Genomic DNA, 23,384 nt, shown 5'->3' with positions numbered 1-23,384 from the left:
GAGGTCAGGCAATTTTTAGGACTCCTGGGACATTGCAGACCTTGGATTGAAGGATTTAGTGAAAAGGTGAATCTCTTATATGAGAAATTAACAACAGAGAAATTAAAATGGAATGAGGAGGATGAGAGACAGTTGGAGATGGTGAAACGAACATTGATAGAGGCTCCAGTATTAAGCCTTCCGGATTTAGGGAGGCCTTTTTACCTATTTGTAAATCAGACAGCTTATGGTGTATTGACACAGGAATGGACCAGTATTAAGAAACCCATAGGGTACTGTTCCAAATTGTTGGACCCCGTAAGCAGAGGATGGCCAGTATGCTTGCAAGCGATAGTGGCCACCGCATTATTAATAGAGGAAGCAAGGAAGGTTACCTTTAGCGCACCTTTGAAGGTATACACCCCTCACAACGTGAGGAGGGGTATTACAACAAAAAGCGGAAAAATGGTTGACAGATTGCAGAATGTTGAAATATGAAGCTATTCTAGTGGATTCTCTGCATTTAGAACTAAGAGTAACTACAGTACAAAGTCCAGCTCAATTTCTTTATGGGAAACCAGAAGAGGGGCTTCAGCATGATTGTACAGAAGTAATTGAAATGCAAACTAAAATACGGCCCGATTTAAGAGAGGAAGAATTGCAAAAAGGGGAAAAAACTCTTTATAGATGGATCTTCCAGGATTATAGAGGGAAAGAGGAGATCAGGGTATGCAATAGTAAATGGAAAACTGGATTTGGTGGAATCTGGACCTCTGAGTCCCACTTGGTCGGCACGGGCTTGTGAATTATATGCTTTGTTGAGGGCGTTGGAGTTGTTAAAAGAGAAGCATGGTACAATATATACGGATTGTACGCCTATGGGGTAACCCATACCTTTGGGAAAATTTGAGAAGAAAGAGGACTCATTGGGACACATGGAAAGGGATTAGTGCACCAAACGCTAATTATTAAGATTTTACAGGCACTGAGACTGCCCAAAGAAATTGCTGTAGTACATGTAAGGGGACAACGAAAAGGAACAATTTTACTTATAAGAGGAAATAACTTAGCCGACAAAGAAGCTCGGGAAGCCGCATTGCGAAGACCTTCTCCAATACTGTTATTAAGGGAATTGAAAGGGGCGGAGAGCCAGGAAAAACCTGAGGGGCAGTTTTTGGAGAATGAAATAAGATTTATAAAGACTACAGGGGCAAAGCAAGAGGGAGAAAAAGGGAGAAAAATGGGTCCTGTTGGATGGCAGAGAAATACTGCCTAAGAGTCAAGCAAAGAAGCTGCTATTTTAGATGCATTTGCAAACTCATTGGGGAACTTGAGCATTGAGTAATCAGTTTTTGAAATTTTATGGGTGTATTGGGATATATGAGATAGCTCGGCAAATTACCCAAAGGTGCCTAACATGTCAAAAAGTAAATAAGAAAAGTGTTATAGTTGAATTTGAAATAACTAGAGTCCCAAATAAATTCACTAATTATTTATTAAGGCAGGAAAGCAAAAACAGCGCGCTGGGCGGCCGGGGAGTCGCAGCTCCATCCAGGCTCGCAAATTCCGACAAGTAACACAGCCCTTTTATTCTCAACTTCAAGGCCGGTTTAAGCAAACAGTTATGCTCTCAGTCCCGTAGCAAGAAGCTGTACATTACAAAACTAAACTATTTTTACACTAAAGTCTAGACGAAGACAAAGGTTGTCACAGTAACATGAGATTATGGTTTAACATTGGCCTTGAGAAGGTACATCTCCAACCTCATGGTTAACAGTTAACTCTTCTCACCAGACAAAACATTCTCAAATCTGTTACAGCAAGATCATTCCTTTTGTTAAAAACCCCTTTGATCAGCAAATTACCCTTAGGTACTTATTACAATTCCCCCCTTCCTTTATTTATAAGTGATTTGCTGATTAAATCTAGACAATACGTCACAAGCCGCATCTAATTCAGGACTTTCATTTGGTATAATTTTCATTTCCATTTCTGATTGTTTCATTACCATTAACTGCACTTTTTCCAACCTGTTTTTAACAAAAGTTATAATTCTATTGATGATACAGGGTCCAAAAGTCCGTTAATGAAGTTACTTATTTTTCCAAATAAGAAATAGAATTTTCTACTCGGGCTAAATTTTCGTCTATTGCAGCTCTTAGAGATGTCAAACTCTGCGGTTGTTGCACCAAGGAAGTTAGGCCAGTGGCAGTTCCAGTGGCCCCTAAACTAAGTAGAGCAGCTATAGTGATTGCAGAGACTGGCTCTCTTTTGTTGATTTTATGTCTTAATTTGTCCCAATGTAAATACATAGTTTCTTCCCCATGTAAAAGGATTCTAGGTACCACAGTAACCTGTACACAAAATTCTGGGACATTTTTCTTGAGAACAGCAGTGGACAAGCATGGTGTTAATCCAGTTATAGAACAAATCCACCATGCCCCGGGACTAGGCAGAACCCATTTAACATCAGATGCAAAGTTTCGAGTCTGGTTGGTACATAGAGATTTTCTTCTATTTGTTACCTTTCCTATACACCAACCGCTCCCTCTGACTTGTTGGAGGGTAATCCCTGTTTTCCGTTCTTTCCGATTGCATCTGGAGGGACTATCCTCGGTAGAGGTATTAAAAGGAGATGGTACAGCTATCCCCTTATAAAAAGGGGGCTTTATGTCATAACATAACCAACAGGAAATGGTAAAATTCGGACTTGTGGCATTTAAAGCTTGATAGGCTGCCTGCATCACAGCCCATAAGGGTTCATTATTTCTGGGAGTTTCCTCTACTTTATTTGTGGAGGTTAGGTATGTCCCTGGGGTGACTGAGGCTGGGGAGTTTTCTACCTTTGGCTTTTTCTTTTTCTTTTCTTGCTTTGTGATGACTCGATTTAAGAAACTTGGAGCACCGGCTGTAACATTAGTTTTCAATATAACAGGACCTTCCCATCGACCTAAGGTCCAATTGAAGGGTTGATGTTCATTTTCTAAAGTCGTGGTAATTAATATTATTATCAGGATAACAGCCTTCATTTTCCCCACTGTTAGTACCTCTCTGCCTTTCCTCGTCTACTCTTTTGCAGAGAGCAACGGGATATCAATATCTTCTCGGCAGCAGCAGGTAGTCTTCAGGGGAATTTGCTGTTATCCTGCAATAATTTTCAAGGTCTTTGCAAGTTAGTTATCTCTCAAATATATTTCCACCTGTTTGGTTGTTGTGCCCATTTCCAGGATCTTATAGTACACTGTCCTAAAACTCTATACCAGTCTGTTTCATATACTTCCCAAAGTTCAGGTATTGACAGTTCCCATCCACAAAATAATTTACAAATTTCTGTTTGAGCCCATTGTTCCCTGGTAGGTGTCAGATTATTGCGACATTTCATACAATAAGGTTGTCTCTTAATTGAAACACAAGACCACTTTTTATCACAATTTAAACATTGGCAAACAACCCAGCATAAGTGTCCAGAAGTAGGGTGTTTTAAACAGGGTATTCCATGGATGTCTCCTATACCGGGTGATTCGGGTATATCTGTCTCTGTCTCACAGCAAAAGGGAAAAACCTGAGGAGTTCCTGTCAGTTTGTATAGTCCAGCTCCCCCCGTTTGGTCAGGTATTTGTTCTTCACTCCAGGGTGCAAAATATACCTTTCGTAGGGTAATTCCAGGTGGTATTTCGAACCATTGATATAAACTATTTCTTACTTCCCTTCTGGAGTGGTTCATTTTCCAGCCTCGTTTTTCCTTATCTTCATTTGGAGGTCCCCTGGTTCCAATGTTACAGTCCACGTCTCTGGGAAGATAGGTCCCTTAATTCTTAATTCTGCTGGCATGAGTCCATCCTTTTTCCGCTGTTCGTACAGCTGTATCTGTGGTAAGTAAAACAACAAAAGGTCCTTCCCAACGGGGTGTTAGAGAAGTTTCTTTCCAAGTTTTTATCAATATCTGGTCTCCAGGTTGAATTTGGTGTATGGAAATATCCAAAGGAGGTCTTTGTACTACCAAACCCTTCTTTCTTAATTCCTGTCTCCTTTTTGTGAGTTCTAAAATATATTCTGTTAAAATTTTATCCTCGACCTTCGGGTGTTCCACTAATAATCCAAAGTCATAAGGCATCCCATACAACATTTCAAAGGTGGATATACCAGTATCTGTCCTAGGTTGAGTCCTAATATAAAGCAAGGCCAGCGGTAGACACTTAATCCAATTCATTTTTGTTTCTAGCATAAGTTTGGTTAGGTGTTTCTTTATTTCCTCATTCATTCTTTCTACTTTCCCAGAACTTTGTGGGTGCCAGGGGGTATGATATTCCCATTTGGTACCAAACAATTCAGTTGTCTCTTTAATTATTTTGGATGTAAAATGTGGCCCTCGGTTCGAATCAATTATTGCAATAGTTCCGTATCTCGGAATAATTTATTCTAAGAGAATTTTAATAACTGTCTTTGCAGTAGCTCTCACCACAGGAAAGGCTTCTACAAAGTATGTAAGGTGATCAACCAAGACTAATAAATACTGATATCTCCCCACCTTTGGCAATTCGGTAAAGTCTACTTGTATTTTCTCAAAGGGTCTTTTAGCTAACTCACGACCCCCATGAACTTTTTCCCTTGGTTGTCGTTTATTCACTTTATTACAGGTTAAACATCCCTCTAACACTCTTTTAGCTAGACCATATATTCCGACACAGGCATAATTTGTCTCAAATTGATCCACTAAGGCTTGAATTCCCCAATGAGTTTTATGATGCAATTTATTCAGTATTCCCCGAGCTAATCCCTTTGGAAGAATCTCTCTTCCATCGGGTAGCAGCCATTTATCACCATTTCTTTTTGCTCCAATTTGTTTCAACTTATCCAATTCTTGGAGAGTAAAAGTCTTATCTATTTTCAGCTTTTTTTGTTCCTCTTCTAAGTTCTGAACCATTAATAATGCTGCCCGTTTTGCCTCTCCGTCAGCTAAATTGTTTCCTCTTATAATATGGGTTATTCCCTTTTGATGTCCTTTTACATGGACTATGGCTATCTTAAGTGTACCTCTTAATGCCTTTAAAACCTCTAGGATTAGTTTTTCATGGACTAATCCTTTCCCCTGGGTGTTAATTAAACCTCTCTCTTCCCAAATTTTCCCAAACGTATGTACCACCCCAAAGGCGTGCTTTGAATCTGTATAAATAGTTCCAATTTTGTTTTCTAAAAGTTTTAATGCTCTTAACATAGCATATAACTCACACGCTTGGGTGGACCAGGCTTTATTTAATGGTCCTGATTCTTTTATCTTAAAAGTATATCCATCCACAATAGCATATCCTGATTTTCGCTGTCCTTCAACTATTCGTGAGGAGCCGTCCACAAATAATTTTTCTCCTTTGTCTAATTCATCTTATTCTAAATCTTCCCTTATTTTAGTCTGTAAATTTATTGGTTGCAGGCAGTCATGTGTCAAATCTTCTTTGGGTTCTCCGTATAAAAATTGGGCAGGATTATGAGTAGAGGTGGTCTCTATTTCTAACTTAGGGGAGTTAATCAGAATTCCCTCATACTTGAGTAATCGACTGTCTGTAATCCACTTATCAGCTCGTTGTTGTAACATTCCTCGAATATTATGAGGGGTATATACTTTTAATTCACCTCCCAGGGTTATTTTTCCCACCTTTTCTACCAATAATGCAGTGGCCACTATTGCTTGCAAGCAGGTGGGCCACCCGCGCCTTACAGGATCTGGTATTTTAGAATAATATCCCACAGGCTTTCTCTGTCCCGCTCATCCTTGGGTCAGAACCCCATAAGCTGTCCCATTATCCACAGTGATAAAAAGCTGAAAGGGTTTACGAATATCGGGTAAACCGAGGACAGGTGCTTCTACCAGATCTCTTTTTATATTTTCCCACCTATTCTCATCTTCAGGGGACCATTTTACCAACCCGTCTTTAGTTAATTTTTCGTACAAGAATTTTACTTTACTGCTGTAATTTTCTATCTACTGGCGACAATACCCAAATAATCCCAATAACTGACTTATCTGTCTTTTATTAGTGGGTGCTGTTAGAGACAAAAGTCCTTTTACTCTCTAGGGATCTAATATCTTATGTCCTTTTGTAAGCCAGTGTCCCAAATATTATACCTCTTCTTCAGTAAACTGTAATTTAGATTTAGAAACCTTTAATCCCTTGAGGCCTAAAAAGTTCAGTAATTTAATGCTCTCATTTCTGACTTCTTCTTGAGTTTTTCCAGCAATTAATAAATCATCCACGTATTGTATTAGAATTAGTCCCTGACTTAATTCATAAGATTCCAGTAACTGTTCCAGAGCTTGTCCAAACAAGTTTGGGGACTCTGTGAATCCCTGGGGTAAAACGGTCCACCGTAATTGTTGTTTTCTATGGGTCTTGGGGTTTTCCCACTCGAAAGCAAAATAATCCCTACATCTTTCTTCTAAGGGACAAGCCCCAAAGACATCTTTTAAATCTATAACACTATACCATTTATAGTCTGGATTTAATTGATTTAGTATAGTATGTGGGTTAGCCACGACAGGGAACTGGGTAATGGTTCGCTTATTTACTGCCCTCAGATCTTGTACTAAACGATAAGACCCATACGGCTTTTTTACGGGCAATATGGGAGTATTGTGGGGAGACATACAGGGTCCCAAAAGTCCTTGAGCTAAAAGTCTCTCAATTTCTGGCTGTAATCCTTCTCTCCCTTCTCTAGAGATGGGATACTGTTTTATCCTAATTGGCTGATCTGGGTCTTTTAGGGAAACTGTGATCGGTTTGATATTTAATTTTCCCACCGACCCCGGGCTGTACCAGGTCTCTGGATTAATCTTGGCTTCATCTTCCGTGGTTAATAAGTATAATCTTATTTTTAATTTTTCTTGATCTACTTCTAAATTGACTCCTAATTCTACCATCAGGTCTCGCCCCAAAAGATTATATTCAGCTTCTGGGACCAATAAAAATGTTCCTACTCCGTATTTATTTGGAGCTTCTATTGTTACATTCCTAATCAGGGGCACTTTAGAAGGTTCCCCCTTTGCACCGATTACTTGGAGTTTATCCTTTGATTCCACACACCCAGATGGTAACTTTTGGACAGTTGATTTTTCAGCACCCGAGTCCACAAGGAACTCGAACACTTCATGCTGAGGACCTAATTTTAATTTTATCAAGGGCTCGGTAACCTTAGGGGTCCCCAGCAAATAGAGCCCCTGACCCCCCTAATCTTCTTTAAAAACTTTTTCATCCATTATCCTTTTTCGACAATTCTTTTGCAAATGCCCCCCTCTTGTGGCAATAAAAACACTCTACATCTTGTGAGCCGAATTCCTTTCTTTTAGGGTTTTCTGGGCCATTCCGGGACCTTTCTCCTATCCTGTCCAGATTTTGTCCTTCTCTTACAGCTGCCATCAAGGTTCTAGCCTGTCTCTTCTGACTCTCATCTTCCCTTCTCACATACACTTTTTGGGCTTGTCGAAATAATTCATCTAACCCTTTTTCCTGCCAGTCTTCTATTTTCTCTAATTTTTTCCTTATATCGATCCAAGATTTAGCCACAAACTGAGTTTTCAGCAGGGCTTGACCCACTTGACTATCAGGGTCTAGTCCAGAATATAGCTGGAAACTCTTTCTCAGCCTTTCTAGCCATTCGGTGGGGGTTTCATCTTTTTTTCTGTTGTTCATTGAAGGCTTTATTAATATTTTGTCCTCTGGGTACAGAATCCCTAATTCCCTGAATTATCATATCCCGGAGATCGACCATATTATTTCTATGTACGGGATCTTGATTGTCCCAATTGGGCTGCTGTAAGGGCCATTTTACATCTCCAGCTGGGCTATGTTGATGTCTCTGATCCCAACGTCTCATGCCTGCTGTTCTGATCATCCCTCATTCTTCATTTGTAAACAAGATCTTTAAAATAGCCTTCATCTCGTCCCAAGTATAAATGTTAGGGCCGAGGAATTGATCAAAATGTTCTTCTACCCCTAATGGGTCTTCTAACAAGTGTCCCATTTCTTTCTTAAATTCTCTCACATCCCCAGAGTTGAGGGGTACAGATACAAATCCGACTCCGGGTTGTGGTCCCCCCATAGCAGTCTCCCTTAATGGATACAATAGATTTTCCTCCCTCCTTTCTCTAGTTTGACTTCTAGTCATTATTCGATCAGGAGGGGACTCTTCCTCAGGTTGGGGGGGTGCTGTTGGAGGAGGATCAGGACCCTGTGGTGACAGAGGAGGGGGAATATAGGGCGGAGGAGACACTGGAAGTTCGTCTTCCTCCCGCCTTTTCTTCCTATCCTTTTTCTTTTCTTTTAATGGGAACAAATTAGCTGTCTGGGCTGTACCCAGGATCCATAAAAAGGCATATTCACTCTCCTCCTTATTAAATGGCTGTTTATTGTTAACATATATATTCAGTTGTTGACATATCCAATCCTCAAGGGATCCAAAAATAGGCCAATATAAATCCTTTCTTATTTGTTTTCCTCCCCATACTTCCATACAATAATGGATCATTTTTTCCCTGGACTTCCCCTTTCAAGAAGGGGAGGCGTCCCAATATTGAATCATTAGGCCTAGCGTGCTATCTTGGGGTATATCAGCGAGCCCACCCCCGTCCCATACCTCCTGCATGAAACCAGAAGCTTTACTCTTCTTCTGGCCCATCTTCTGAGAGTGCCTTCTTTCACACAAAATTCACTTGCTTCCCTCTGTTCGTGGCCCACGCCCTCACAGACAATGGGAACCACACTACAAGGAAGTCCACACTCGCTTCGCCTGGTGGACTACTAAGTCCGGTGGACGTCTCAGTCACTCGCGCTCCGGGTACCCAATCCCCGACCGAACGGAACCGCAATATACTCACTCACTCCCGAGTCTTCGTCCGGCTCTTGGTGCACAAAAATTGCAGGGAACTCACCGAGAACTGCAGTATCTCCTTTCTCTTTTCTTTTTTGCTTTCCTCTCTCAATTCGGAAAATCCAGGTGAGCTAAGTCGGAATCTCCTCCGGGACCATCCAAAGATGGGGCGCCCTCCCAGAGTTGAAGTCCGAGTCGGCTGTCTGGATCCGAGTCACGGCACCAAATTTGTTATAGTTGAATTGAAATAACTAGAGTCACAAATAAATTCACTAATTATTTATTAAGGCAGGAAAGCAAAAACAGCGCGCTGGGCGGCCAGGGAGTCACAGCTCCATCCAGGCTCGCAAATTCCGACAAGTAACACAGCCTTTTTATTCTCAACTTCAAGGCCGGTTTAAGCAAACAGTTATGCTCTCAGTCCCGTAGCAAGAAGCTGTACATTACAAAACTAAACTATTTTTACACTAAAGTCTAGACGAAGACAAAGGTTGTCATAGTAACATGAGATTATGGTTTAACATTGGCCTTGAGAAGGTACATCTCCAACCTCATGGTTAACAGTTAACTCTTTTCTCACCAGACAAAACATTCTCAAATCTGTTACAGCAAGATCATTCCTTTTGTTAAAAACCCCTTTGATCAGCAAATTACCCTTAGTTACTTATTACAAAAAGTATGAGGCAAACACCTACGGGGGGACAGAGAATCGCATATAGGCCATTTGAAAGAGTACAGGTTGATTTTACCGAGCTACCGAAAATAGGACAATATAAATATTTGATGGTGATAGTGGACCAATTAACCCATTGGGTAGAGGCTTACCCTGTGGTGAGGGCAACTGCCACTACGGTAGCCAAAATTCTGATGGAAAATATAATACTGCGTTTTGGGTTGGTAGGGAGTATTGACTCTGACCAGGGGACACATTTCACATCTGAAGTGTTATGGGACTTAATTACAGCCCTGGGCATTAAATGGGAATACCATACTCCCTGGCATCCACAAAGTTCATGACGAGTTGAGAGAATGAACCAAATGATTAAACAACGATTGGCCAAATTAATGATTGAAACCCAACTGTCTTGGATGTTTGCCATTGTCATTATTGAACATTCGGACTATGCCCCATGGTGAAACAGGTATCTCACCATATAACATGTTATATGGGATGCTGTATTCCCAAGGAATGCCATTGGACTATTCTTTGATAAAGAATTATGAGAGCCAGAAATATGTAATTATGATAGGGAAGCAATTACAACAACTGAGGGAAAAGGGACTTTTAGCACAAAACACCCCTCTGGGGTTTGCTATTCATGAAATACAACCAGGAGACAAGGTCTTAAAAAAACCTGGAAGGAAGAATCATTAACTCCTCGACGGGAGGGACCGTACCTTGTTTTACTTACTACTGAAACAGCTGTGAGAACAGCAGAAAGAGGTTGGACCCATGCCTCCAGGGTAAAGGGGCCAATAAATACCGAAGCTTGGAGGGTTGAATCCACTCCTGGGGAAGCTTGGAGGGTTGAATCCACTCCTGGGGAATTGAAACTGAGGCTGAAGAGGGACTAATGCTCCAGCAACGTGGCTCTGCATGAATTAAAGGGCACCAGATAAAGAGGACAAGCCTAAAGGGAGGAAAGGAGAAGGTAAGACTGGGGCAGGACCCTCCACTGCGGTGTGTATAGTCTACCGAGGGAGGCAATCCCTATGGGTATTGACTACCAAGTGAGAGGGCCTCGACCGGACTTCTCCCACATTAAGGTTATGCTGTCCTGAAAAAAAGTAATAATATAAGAACCCTTTTAAACCATATAATTAGTTTTCCAGGAGCCGGATCACCCCGAAAGGCTGAACAGTAACACAAGCCCAGATTGATCCTGAAGGCAGCTCAACCCCTTGATTGGAGGCGTTTTCCATACCCTCAAGATTGGACGGCACAAGGGGTAAGAAATGCTATACTTCTTGGTATTGTTTTTACAGGGACAACTGAGCCATGGGTATTGTTATAGTTTACCTGTCCAATTAAATGACAGAGACTGGCCAATTAGAAAATTTGATTTATTAAAGCAAGCGACAAGTAAGCAAAACAGCGCTGGGCGGCCGGGGAGTATCCTGCTCCACCAACGGCGCGCAAATTCAAGCAAGCTGAGCAGCTCTTTTTATCTTCACCGAGGTCGCTTCTGATATCTTCAGTGCGCCCCTCTGCTGCTTCTGTTATTGTGGTTTCTTGTCAGACAGGACGTTCGCATGTTTGATGTAGCAAGATAACATTGTGGACATGTCTCTTCTTGTTAAATAGGAAGTTCTTAAGACCACCACAATGGGTTCGTTCCTCTTGCTTAACTTGGTTGATCAGCAAATTACCTTTAGTTACTTATTACAGTTCCCCCCTTCTTTTATTTATAAATAATTTGCTGATCAAACCTAGACAATACCTCACAAGCTGCATCTAATTCAGGATTTTCATTTGGTATGATTTTCATCTCTAGTTCCGATTGCTTCATCACCATTAGCTGCACTTTTTCCAACCTCCTTTTCACAAAAGTTACAAATTTATTAATGATACAGGGTCCCAAAGTCAGAACCAATAACAACATTATGAGGGGTCCCGCCAAAGTAGAAATTAAAGTAATCAGCCAGAGTGACTGTTGTTGTAAAATTCTTTACCTTTAGCTTTTTCTTTTTACCTTTTTGTTCTTTAATGACTCTGTTGGGTCCCACTGCTTGTGGCGTTTTTAGTTCATGTTTCTGAATAAATATTAAGACCCTTCTATCAGTTCCAGGTTCCCAATATCTTATTCCCCAGGTTCGTCCTAATAGCCATCCGTGGTCATTAGCCTGTAGAATTTCTAGTATAACATGCTTACAGTTGTCAAGATGGGGGCCCTCTATGTGTCTATCCCAGCTAGGAGCTGGCAGATTGCATCCTCTGGGTCCCCATGTTATATTTAAAAATCTATTTTTAACGGCTACGTCCCAGTTTGAAGCTATGGTTTCACATCCCCAATATGCACAGTAGTAGTGATTAAGGAAATTGCAGTAGCTTTTCCCTGGATTCGAACTGGGGCAGAGATAAAATGGTTTTATTGCTCTTTCTCGTCGACTGGGTGGGTCTAGTTCATAAAAGACTAAAGCTTCCAATTTAACTTGGAATTTTGGGGATCCGGCTGTCACGTTATACCGAACTTCTATTGAATCTTCCCATCAACCTAAGGTCCAATTGAAGGGTTGATGTTCATTCATTATTTTTTTTTAAGGTCATGGTAATCAATATCATTAATAGGATACTAGCTTTCATTTCCCCACTGTTCAGTACCTCTCTGCCTTCCTCGTCTACTCTTTTGCAGAGAGCAATGGGATATCAATATCTTCTTGGCAGCAGCAGGTAGTCTTCAGGGGAATTTTACTGTTATCCTGTCAATAATTTCCAAGGTCTAAAGAGTTAGTTATCTTTCAAATATATTTCCACCTGTTTGGTTGTTGTGCCCGTTTCCAGGCGAATCTTATAGTACACTGTCTTAAAACTCTATACCAGTCTGTTTCATATACTTCCCAAAGTTCAGGTACTGACAATTCCCATCCACAAAATAATTTACGAATTTCCACTTGATCCTCTGGTCCCCTGGTACATATCAAATCATTGTGACATTTCATACAGTAAGGTTGTCTCTTAAATGAAGCACAGGACCAATCTCTATTACAATTTAGACATCGGCAAACAACCCAACATAAATGTCTGGAAGTAGGGTGTTTTAAGTTGGGTATTCCCCGGAGATCTCCTATTCTGGGTGATTCGGGTATCTCCGTCTCTGTGTTGTTTTGTGGTCAGCCAACAATGTTGAGACAGATAGCACAGTCCCAATAACGTCCTTCACACCACCCCGTGGCTCAACATTGCTGCTCCGTGGGTGGCATAGATAGAGATAGAGAAAAGATTCTGCCAACTATACAAACGAGGTTAACAATCTTTATCTAAGCATTAAAACCATTTACCATTATCAATAAACAATAACAGGCAATAACTAAAAATGACTAACAATAACTATAAATCCGTAACAAACATTAGCTAACAATTCAAAACTCAAACATGTCATAAGCTAATTTCAAAACATTATCATAACAGGATTACATAACAAAACAAAATAAAACATTTCTTAGCATATATAAGGTTTGTTTGTGGGGGTTAAGAATCAAGAGCCAAGAGGTGGGCATTTAAAAGGGTAAATTTTCATGCCCCTTTAAGGTTAGGCTGCGCATGCATTTTCATTGTGCAGTTTTGGTCAGGGCATTAGCCTGAATCTTGACCAGGAGGGTCACGGACCAATTTGTTTGTCTTGCCACAAACAATCCTTATCATTTTGGAAAAGATGGGAGCAGGAAACGACACACTTTGTACGGTTTTGCTGTTCAGCCTTTGTCTCATCTTGACTACACTAACCATCAGTATGTGCTTTTGTGAGTGTTTTTTGGTCACGCCGGTACAGAAGAGTGTGATCTCTTCCTTGCAATCCGCCCCAAGTAGTGGAACCCATGGGATACCAAAGCAGAGTGCGAGAGACTTATATAAACAAAAGAAAACTATTGATCTCCAGCAAAGTTACCATGTGACTTGTTATTTGTTTCTGTTCATCTTCGTTACCTCGTGAAGAAAAATACCAAGGACCAGACACAGACTATCGTGGAGGGAACAAATGGAGTTACCACCCCAACATTATTCAGGACTGTGCTGGACTCACGAGTGAAGAAGCCTGTTTTCCACGTCACATGAGACTTTGCTGGACTGTTATTCTATTATTCAACTTCTAGTTCATGTTTGTTAATAAATTGTTATTTGTTGTTTACTGATTGTCAAATGGTTCATCGAAGTTACTTTGCGTCAAACACATGGTTTCCAAAATAAATCCAAAGGGTTGGGTAATACATATAATAATAACCTACAAAAACGAAACCTAAAACCAACACTTATAACTATACATTCCACTTAAGTAATAAATGAACTATAAATACTATAGTTTCTTTAAACATTCCTTTTTTTTTTTTTTTTTTATATATATGTGCGTCACTATCATGGCTAGACTATAGGGATTTCGCATGCGCGGTCTTTCCAGATTTTTCCAATACATTCTGTGGGGTTTAAAATTGCGCATGCGCATGTTCAAAGGCATACACAATAAAAGATGGCTGCTGAGTGTCCAGATGAAGTCCTGGACCCATTTCCCGAGCTTACCACTCCGGTAAGTTTGTTAATGGTAACATTTATGGCACTATGGCCAAATGACAGGTCCTTGCTTTCAATGCAATGTTTTCTCACCATCAGACCACCACGTCACCTGCCAGGGAGGAAGGGTCTGGAGCGCGCATTTCCCCCTCTGAACATCCCGTAAGGTGAGTGTTTTTTAAACGTCTAATCTGTATGGTTCATTATAAAGGGGAATCAAAACCTTTTTTTTTTCCTCGTTGTTTAGGCAGAGGGTGCATTTTTCTACTGTCACACGTCAAGAACTTATGGTGGAGGTGGAAAAGTATAAAAGACGTTACCACATCCTCGTCTGTGCGTTCCTGACGGTTGTTTTCTTTGCTATTCTATTTGTATTCTTACTCAGCCTACATTGTTATATGAATTGTTAAGAGTCAATTGTTCCCAAATTCTTGTTGGCTATTATATTGTTATTGTATGCACATTTCAGCGTACTACTCTAATTTGTTTAACGCCATTGGGTGAAATCATAGTAGCAAATTGCATGTTAGTTATAAGGTGTTGAATTAATCTTATAAAACATGGAATAGCATATGGCAAAACCAATAAGGTGGCTAATCCACATAACAAATAAAATAGGATTCGTTTTACCCAGGGGCTCCCGAGAAGCCAGGAAAACAAGTCAATATTCCAGTCTTTCCAAGTTCGGACGGGAACATGGGCTAACTTCCCTATCTCTGATGTGATTTGTTTAACTACCTCACCATTGTCATCAATTTTCAAACAACAATTGGAAACATTTAATTTACCACAAACACCACCTTCTTCGGCTAGCAGGTAATCGAGAACCATCCTGTGTTGATAAATTGCATTTCACATTTGAGTTGCTTGGTCTGCCAATAAGTGAAGAGCTTTAGCTGTTTGATTAGTAAAAATTTACAAGACAGCCTGTAGATGAATGATACGATTCATATTGTAGATAGGTTCTCGAGCACCGCTAATGAGTTCATTAGGATTCCAAGTTGCAGGTCCATAATACTGTATGATACGTTGGGGTGTCCATTCATTTAATAAATATCGGTAACTCCCTTTTCTTGGGAGTTTGGAAAAATCAACTTGCCACTGTTGCCCTGGCTAATTTTCTATCATTTTTACTGTAACAGGTAAAGCATTCCAGATATACCTGGTTAAAGATTTCTTTTACTTCAGGGAGGTCCTCTTTTCCACTTAAAAATTTTGGTGAATTTGGCATTCTTATTTGTTTTCTTAGTTTGTACTTTAAAGGTTTCAGGATGTTTTCCTGGTGGCCAGCAGCTCCCACAACTGTAACAAATTCTTTTCACTGAAGTTTAACACCAAATAAGTTGGTTTTGTATTCACTAAAAATCCCACCTCATTTTTCCTAGTCCCTAGTTCACCAGAACCCCTTGTTGGTTCTTTAGCTTAGGGCAATCTCGCTTCCAGTGTCCACTTTCCCTACAATATGCGCATTCACTTCTGCCTGATATTCGTCCTCTGTCTCTGCTTCATCTCCTCTACCAGTTTAGCACGACCCAGCTCTTCTTCTCTTACCTTCTGTACACGTCCCCTATTCCTTCTATCAACTTTTCTACATCACGATTACCTTAGTAAAAATCAACTCAAACCTTTATCCAGTCCTATTCACAACCAACTTTCAAACATCTAAATTTCCCCATCAAAGATTCACCTTTACTCTCCTCAGACCCACTGCCTGCCCTAAAGGGGCCCTTACTGGTCCTGTTGTACTGCAAATGCTGCAGCTATTGGGGTGACATTGTCAGGTCCTTCTGCTCAATTGTCAGCAACAGCAACCCCCTCCTCCTCACCATCAGAAGCATTCGGGGCAGGAGATGCTCTTCCTGCTCTGCAGGTTACACAAGCCTGCCTGTGCAACAGCACTTCTTTTTTAACTCTTTCTTACCCTGAATGCAAATCTGCTCCTTGTTGCTTTAAGTCTGTGTTCTTACATATCATGCCTTTGCAGGCAAACAGCAAACACCCTGCCATGCGTCCAGCATGACTCAGCCGCACCTTCGGGGGTTTGTACAAACTCACCCCAATACTTTAACACTTTCACAGGGTCTAGATAGCAGCGGGAGGGGAGTGAGGGAGGTGGTAAGTGTTATAAACGATAACAATTAAAACAAATTTAATTTGGGTTCAATCAATTTAGGTTGAGACACAATAAGCAAAAACAGCGCTGGGTGTGCAGAGAACTCAATTAGTTCCACCACACACACACCTGAGTCCTAAAAGTAGCATCTTTTATTGCCTGGATCTTGACCAATCTCTTCTCGCCAGATGCTTGTCCTGCTCTTTCCCCATTGGGTCGTTAGGGTACACCTTCTCCTCCTATAGGCTCTCCTTTGGCGTGCTTTTTCAAATCTCAAGGTCTTTGTCTCCTTTGGTGGGCTTTCCCTGGCGTGCTTTCCTTGTGCTTTCCTTACCTCCCTCAGCGGGCTTTTCCAGGCAGGGATTGCCTCAGGGGAATGGGAAGCCATCACATTGTCTTAAAGGAGAACCACAGGCGCCCACTCACCACAACTACGATACAGGTCCCAGATTTACACAGGGTACAACAATTACACTTATCACAGTACATTCTATTTTTGACATCTAAATTTCCCCATCAAAGATTCACCTTTACTCTCCTCAGACCCACTGCCTGCCCTAAAGGGGCCGTTACTGGTCCTGTTGTACTGCAAATCCTTCTGAATCACCCTTCTGCTCCACCGGCTTTTCTACCACATCTCCCCCCAACGCTTCTATGGCTGCCGCCGCTACTTTTTTTTCCGCTTTCATAGTTTACAGAGTGTTAACTATCAACAGCCACGTAGCTCCTAATGCTTTAGCTTGTTTTCCTTCTTTGCCTCCCTCGATCGTAGTATCCCAGAGGCTATTTCCCACTTCTCTCCATTCCGCAATACTAAACAATAATGCGGGCTCGGGGATCTTATTCTTTTTCCGTGCCCAGCAAACTAAGGCCTCCACTTCTTTTTCTTTAACGCCCCCCCTCTCTTAAGGAGGATGCCAGTTAACAGGTTAATTGCCGCGTCTAATTCCATCGTGGTCTTCTCAGAGCTCCCTCCTCTCACATAAAGGATATCAGCGGAGAAGCCCCGCCGCACTCGTTGCGGTCTTCCGTTGCGGTCTTCCGTAGTACCCCCTCTTTCTCACAGAGAGGAAATCAGCAAGGAGCCCTGCCGCAATTTACTCTACGCGGTCTTACCACCGGTGGGGGTGCGATCTGCAGCTCTACATCGAACTCTGGACTCCGCTTTTCGCCTTCCAGGTTCCGCCCGCCTCCGACCTCCAGCTCCCTAATCGGACAGCTTCCCTTCGGGTCCGATGCATGGAGACTTCCGCACTTAAGCGAACAGCATTTAAGCTAAACTGCATTTAAGCGAATAAATGGGTCCCTGTTGGGGCGCCAGATGAAGAGGGTCCCCCGTGGGGAGTCGGCCAAGTCACGACAATCACACCAATATGGTTACATGTCAAGCTCACTTTATTAAACAATCAGGCTATATTTATAACTTAAGCTAACTGTTCAGGCGATTCTAGATACAGGTGATTGGATAAAAGTCTCTGGTCACGCGAGTGTCCGTGTTGCTGATTGGTGATCATGCTGCAGGCACCTGATCAGAGTGTGTTGATTTCACGGTTCCCAGGACTTGCTTTGCACCTGGCTTCTTGTTTGTGCATAGCTTGTTTTCTTCCTCAAACTGCTTGGTTCAAGGACAATTTAAAGTTGCTCTGCAGTTTCAACTAACAGGCCTGAGTTGTCCAAACCGGATAATGGTAATATATGTCCTCTGTCTTTTAAAAATACCTCTACAGACAGTTATCTCCCTTGTGTTATAAAAGACTGGCATCTAGGCCCCATTGCCTTGAGCATCATTTGATAATGCATTACCTCAATGAATTTATGAAAATAATTCCTTAACTAGGTATAATTCATTTAAGATTATTCAGAAGGGCCTATTGCTAATCTTCCTTGTGTTAATTTGCAAGAATTGATTAACTGGAATCTTTTAATTAAGAAAGAAAAAGCTAAGTATGGATCTTCAAGGGACGTAAGTCAGGCAGTCAGTAAAGAAAGGGTAAGGAAAGCAAGTTAAAATGTACATAATTAGAAACTACTCCCCCCCTGCCCCACAACGGTTGGGACCTTGGGATTTTATCAATTCACTGTTCGGTGGAAACCTCTGAATCTAACCAACATCCATCCATAAAGACTGTTCTCATTAGTTAAAGCTGTATAATTAGCTGTCACCTTAAACTTATGTCAATTTTTAATAAACCCAAACTACTATTAAGAGAGAGATGACTCTTCTAATTATTTGTTCGAACTAATAAATCCCAGAAAATGTAAGAAGCCTACAGTCTGCTTTGTAGCACTATGTCTAAGAAATATATAAGGGGCTTGAAGATTTTGCTTATCTAGAGGGATGTTTTAAGGCTGCTGGAAGGACATGCATGCATGTAAATACAAGTCACTTGTCAATAGAATTTAAAGTTATTTTTTGATAACAACAGCTCTTATGAACAGCAGCATTTATGCTGTTGGAAAACATTCAGAAATAAAACATGAATTGTCACTGAGGGTGTAATTCCATTCAAATAATACAAGCCCAGTTGTGGGAAATGTATCATCACAGCCAAAATCATAATGCTGCTGAAAGAATGAGTGCACAAAAATATTTTTGTCATTAATAATTTTACATATGACTTTTTATTATGGTGGGGGGGGCGGGAATTAACACAGTGTCCTAGTGCACAGGACTCATTTAAAAAATGGGGTAATCAAAACTCTCACTGTAATGCTGTGATCAATAACCTTCTTGTTGCAGCTACCCACACTGGGGTTGGTATCAGTGGCCAGGAGGGGTTGCAGACAGTCTTGTCCACTGACTTTGTTACTGAAAATTGTAACCAGGAAAACTCTCCAAACTGCGTGCATGGAGGATCTTTCCTCCTAACATGCACACCAAGTTACTCGAGGGTACACTATATACTGTAGAGTACTTGTGTATTCATAGTACATTACATATTCATTTTCATTCATGCACAGGATTGATATAAATGCTCAAGAGACTTTCTTCATCAGCAGTCCAGCCCTCTCACCTTTTGCTGGGACTCTAGTGCAAAAGGAGGAATACTATTTTCTAATACTTTGCAGCACCATTTCCTGAAGCATATGGAGTACTGACTGTACTGTCACCTGTCCTGGCTGTGTCCCCTCCCAATTTCCTGTGACCCTCCAGCCCTCTGGCTGGCAGGGGCCAAGAAACTGAAAAGTCCTTGATTTAGTATAAACATCACCCAGCAACAACCAAAAACATCAGTGTCCTATCAACATTGTTCTCACATCGGAGCCAAAACACAGCACTGTACTAACTACTAAGAAGAAAATTAACTCTATCCCATCTGAAACCAGGACATGCAGTAAAGACAGGCTGAACAAATCTTGGCTTTAGAATTCATCCAGAAATAAAGGCTCTGATTAATGCACTGATCTGAGACTTGAAACAAAAAGCATTGGTTTTACTGAAAATCGTAACCAGGAAAACTCTCCAAACCAAATGATAGTTTAGAAAGCAAACATTGGTTTATTGCAGCGCTGGGTGCATGGGGGATCTTTCCTCCTAACATGCACACCAAGCTACTTGAGGGTACACATTACATACAGTAGAGTACTTGTGTATTTATAGCACATTACATTTCATTTTCATTCGGGACAGGGTTGGTTACAAGATTTTTGCTTCTAATGCAAATTAGTGTGCATCCTCAGATAGCACTACTGAAGTTTTTTACCAACTATGCATGCTCCCGAAGCGGGGTGCGGGGTGGGGTGGGGTGTTGCCCTCTTTCAGGGTGTGCTTGTGTATCTGTGTGTGTGGTGTGTGCATGTATGTCACTATTTGAGTTGGAGGTCATGATCTCCCATTACCACAATTACCTTTGTCCTACTTTCAATTAATTTTCTGTGGATTGCAACACCTTATCAGATTGTCTCCTCTTGGGGCCGGAACTTTCTTAGTTGGAGGCCTCTTTCTGCATAATTTAAATAATGGTATTCTTATCATTATCTGTTCTTTGTTTCCCAAGGTTGACTCCCTTGATTAGAAGTCCTTTCATTCATCAATGTTATCCTTCGCTTTTTACATGCGTTCAGAAATCTATTGAGTAACTCCTAAGAACTGATCATCACTGGCATTTTTTTCTTGGGCATTTGCTATTTAACCTGGCTGAAGGCTCACCATAGTCACATGGCATTTTACTCATGTCTAACTGGATGTTGTACTTCTATGCTTTCCTATAGCAATGTTTGTTTGCTGATTTACAAAAAACATGCATCCTTCTGCAAACAAAATGCTTCTAGGTATTGGTAAGAATTGTACAGCTGGAAACAGAATATAAAAGAGTATCAGAAAGCATTCCAGCCAGCTCACTAGAATTATTTAAAGGTTCATTCCCATGAATGCATGTGAATGTGCGTCCTTATGCAAGGAAGTGAACGAGATGCATGTTCACCTGGATAGATGGGATTCAAAACAAGCATTCCCAGCAGCCCTCAGAAATGCTCTGGCATTTCTTGTAGAAAAGGCAATCAACATATTCTATATATTGCCTCTAGAGAAGCATTTTGTGTGCAATCCGTATTTGTCCCAGGGGTTACCAACAAATGGAAAAGAGGCTGTGAACATCAGGTAAATGCCATCATTATACATCATGATGGTGATAGCAAACAGAAAGGCTGCGCAAGATGAAGAACTGGTTCACAACTGTCCACTAAGAGGTGTCCAAGCCAATCTGAAAGAATGGAACAATACAGCTGTTGTCAGTGGCTTGATTATTATAGCAGATCTGTGCCGAACACAGCTACAGTTCTTGCCCTCTGCTTTGTACCCCTGCCCCGATACAAGAATTATTTACTCTAAAAAAACAAAAAAGAGAGGGGGAAAATGTAAATATCTATAGGGAAAAACAAGAAAGAATTTGAAAAACAGAGGATGTTAGATAAATCCTTACAAACAGTTAACAAAACATGGCTTTGGGGGAAGGAACAGACACCATAAATATGTCAAGCTGGGGCACAACAAGATAAGCTTAAGGAGAACCAAATGGTTAATGAGACTAAACATAAAATTCCTGGAACTATGTGTGAACTATCCTAATTAGCATAGTAAAAGATCCATCCTCGAGCAATGAAAGCCCCCTACTAACAAAGCTCCCTCCTCACAGAACTTGAGGGGTGAAAAAACCCCAGAATACTTCCTTTAAACGGAGCCTAGGCTTGTAAAAACCAATGAGAATTAAGTGTGATTAAATGTAATTGTAAGCAATTGTTCAAAGTGTATAAAAAGTTTTACTGTGTGTTAACTGGTGTACTGTAGAGGAATGAAGCTGGTTTAATTAACATTGATAATATACAACTGTGGGCTGGCTTCAGGGGCAGTGGGTTGGCTGATGTAGATAAGGTGCAGCTGTGGCTGATTTAAAGAATGAAGTAAAAATTTCTTAGTGACTAAGTATACTTTATTGGCAGCGCTGGATGCACGGGGGATCCTTCCGCCTAACGTGCATGTCCAAAGTAACTAACTATCTTATATTTATACCATAAAACAATGACTATTCAATTAACGCCTATACATAGTCATTACCTAAACCCGCCTACTCTCGCTTCGTATGTTATTTAGCTCATCAGTCTTTTGTGCTTGGGCAAATTCCTCCAAGAATTGTGGACAGGGGTCCTTGGGACATGGGCGGTGGTTTTTGGGAGGAAGGCTCAAAGGTGTACTTCTTCAAGGTGTACTTTTCACCTTTTGCCAGAAAATGCTGAGCTGGCTGTTTTCAATCAGCTCTTGCTATCTGTCTTTCCTCCTTGGGTGTTAAGATGCCGACAGATAACAGGATGTCCACAGCCTCACAAGATGTTGGCAGACACACAATACACAGGGGATGGATGCCGACAGATAACAGGATGTAGACAGCCTCACAAGGTGTCAGAGGATAACAGGATAGCATTACAATATGTTGACAAACACAATACACATTGAGGATGTCGTTATTCTATCCTACAGTGAATTCATACAATATCAGGCTGGTTCTGTTAAGTGGTCTGGCAGCCAAGGAAGACAGAGGACGAAGAAGAAGGAGATCGAGAGAGCGCGCGCGTGCCCTGGATGAAGAGAGACTAGGGAAGGCAGCAGAGGGACTGGCATGAAGAGTATGTTGGTATGTGACGGTAAAAGACCTTGTTGTAGCTGACTAGTTTGGAGAGTGCTATGACAATTGGTGCCCCCTGTGAGGCCCTTCAGATTATGAGGCTGAGTGTAATGAGCAGCGACAGCGGTGATGGTTGTGCCGGGGGATGTTTGAAGTTTTGAGCAGTGATGGCGGTGCCCAACGTAGGGGAGACAGGCGGGGATAGCCTGTGATCCAGATCACATTGAGATAGGCGGGAAGAGTCTGGGCATCTGGATCAGATACCGGTAAAGGTGAGCTGTTGGGATCAAAAAGAAGGAAGCCTGACTGCAGATTGAGGGTAACGAGCAATAGAGGCAGAGTACACGGCCAGATGTGGCAGCAGCCTGCAGCGGCAGCAGGTCCAGAGCGGGTCCAGCTAGACAGTGGTGATGGCTGTGCCGGGGTAAGGCGCGGGAGCAGTGCGGTGCCGTGGGTGACTCCCGCCATTGCTGCTGCTGCTCGGCCTGGTGGTATTCTTGCCAGTGTTTATGTGCTCGTTGAAGGTGTCTCCAGTCAAAGAAGAAATGAGTGACCACAAGGATGTTGAGAAGCTTGTTGGAAGACAGAGTAATGTATTAGTGCTGTATTCTAGATCTGCTGCTGTTGAAAGCTCATTCAGGTTACTGTCCAGTGTGTCCCAAGAGGTGAAAGGACGAGGTACTATAAGTTCATCAGAACCCCACTCTGAACAAAATCCTAGATGTCAAGAAAGCTTTTAGTTTGTGATGATTGGTAAAAACATGAGGTATGAAATGTTAAAAAGAAAAAAAAGGGCAAATTGTAGAGGAATGAAGCTGGATTAATTAACATTTATAATATACAACTGTGGGCTGGCTTCAGGGGTGGCGGGTTGGCTGATGTAGATAAGGTGCAGATGTGGTTGGGCAGCCAATTAAGAGGGAGCAGCCAAGGAAGAGAGAGGAGGAAGAAGCAGAGAGAAGGGAGAGAGAGAGTGCACCCTGAATGAGGAGAGACTAGGAGAAGGCAGCAGAGGGACTGGCATGAAGAGTATGCTGGTATGAGATGGAAAAAGACCTTGTTGCAGCCGGCTAGTTTGGAGAGTGCTGTG

At 41.6% G+C, this 23,384-nt stretch overlaps 1 protein-coding gene and 1 long non-coding RNA gene across 3 annotated transcripts; one reads left to right on the top strand and one right to left on the bottom strand.

Moving 5' to 3' along the window:
- Window positions 1-1,456: 1,456 nt before the first annotated feature.
- On the bottom strand, window positions 1,457-9,505 carry LOC130142141 (MLV-related proviral Env polyprotein-like). Of its 2 annotated transcripts, none has more exons than XM_056323617.1 (2): window positions 8,846-9,505; window positions 1,457-3,846 (listed from the first exon to the last, which is right to left on the bottom strand). In XM_056323617.1, the coding sequence occupies exon 2, from the start codon at window positions 3,006-3,008 to the stop codon at window positions 2,076-2,078; it is 933 nt and encodes a 310-aa protein (XP_056179592.1). In that variant the 5' UTR covers window positions 3,009-3,846; window positions 8,846-9,505; the 3' UTR covers window positions 1,457-2,075. The 2 variants fall into 2 exon arrangements, with proteins under 2 accessions (XP_056179592.1, XP_056179593.1); XM_056323618.1 differs by having other exon boundaries at window positions 8,850-9,505.
- Window positions 9,506-10,359: 854 nt separating this feature from the next.
- On the top strand, window positions 10,360-15,869 carry LOC130142160 (uncharacterized). Its single transcript, XR_008819313.1, has 3 exons — window positions 10,360-10,490; window positions 10,664-10,787; window positions 13,493-15,869. It is a non-coding gene; the product is annotated as an uncharacterized LOC130142160 (long non-coding RNA).
- The last annotated feature ends 7,515 nt before the right edge of the window (window positions 15,870-23,384 follow it).

The sequence above is a fragment of the Falco biarmicus genome, chromosome W (assembly GCF_023638135.1).
Source record: "Falco biarmicus isolate bFalBia1 chromosome W, bFalBia1.pri, whole genome shotgun sequence".
In the NCBI taxonomy this organism is placed as follows: domain Eukaryota; kingdom Metazoa; phylum Chordata; class Aves; order Falconiformes; family Falconidae; genus Falco; species Falco biarmicus.
Note: the sequence above shows the minus strand (reverse complement) of the source record. Positions and strands in the feature narration are given on the sequence as shown.

What these genes read in the sequence shown, in the direction of transcription:
- LOC130142141 (XM_056323617.1), bottom strand. Translation starts at nt 3,008, where the DNA reads ATGAAGGCTGTTATCCTGATAATAATATTAATTACCACGACTTTAGAA.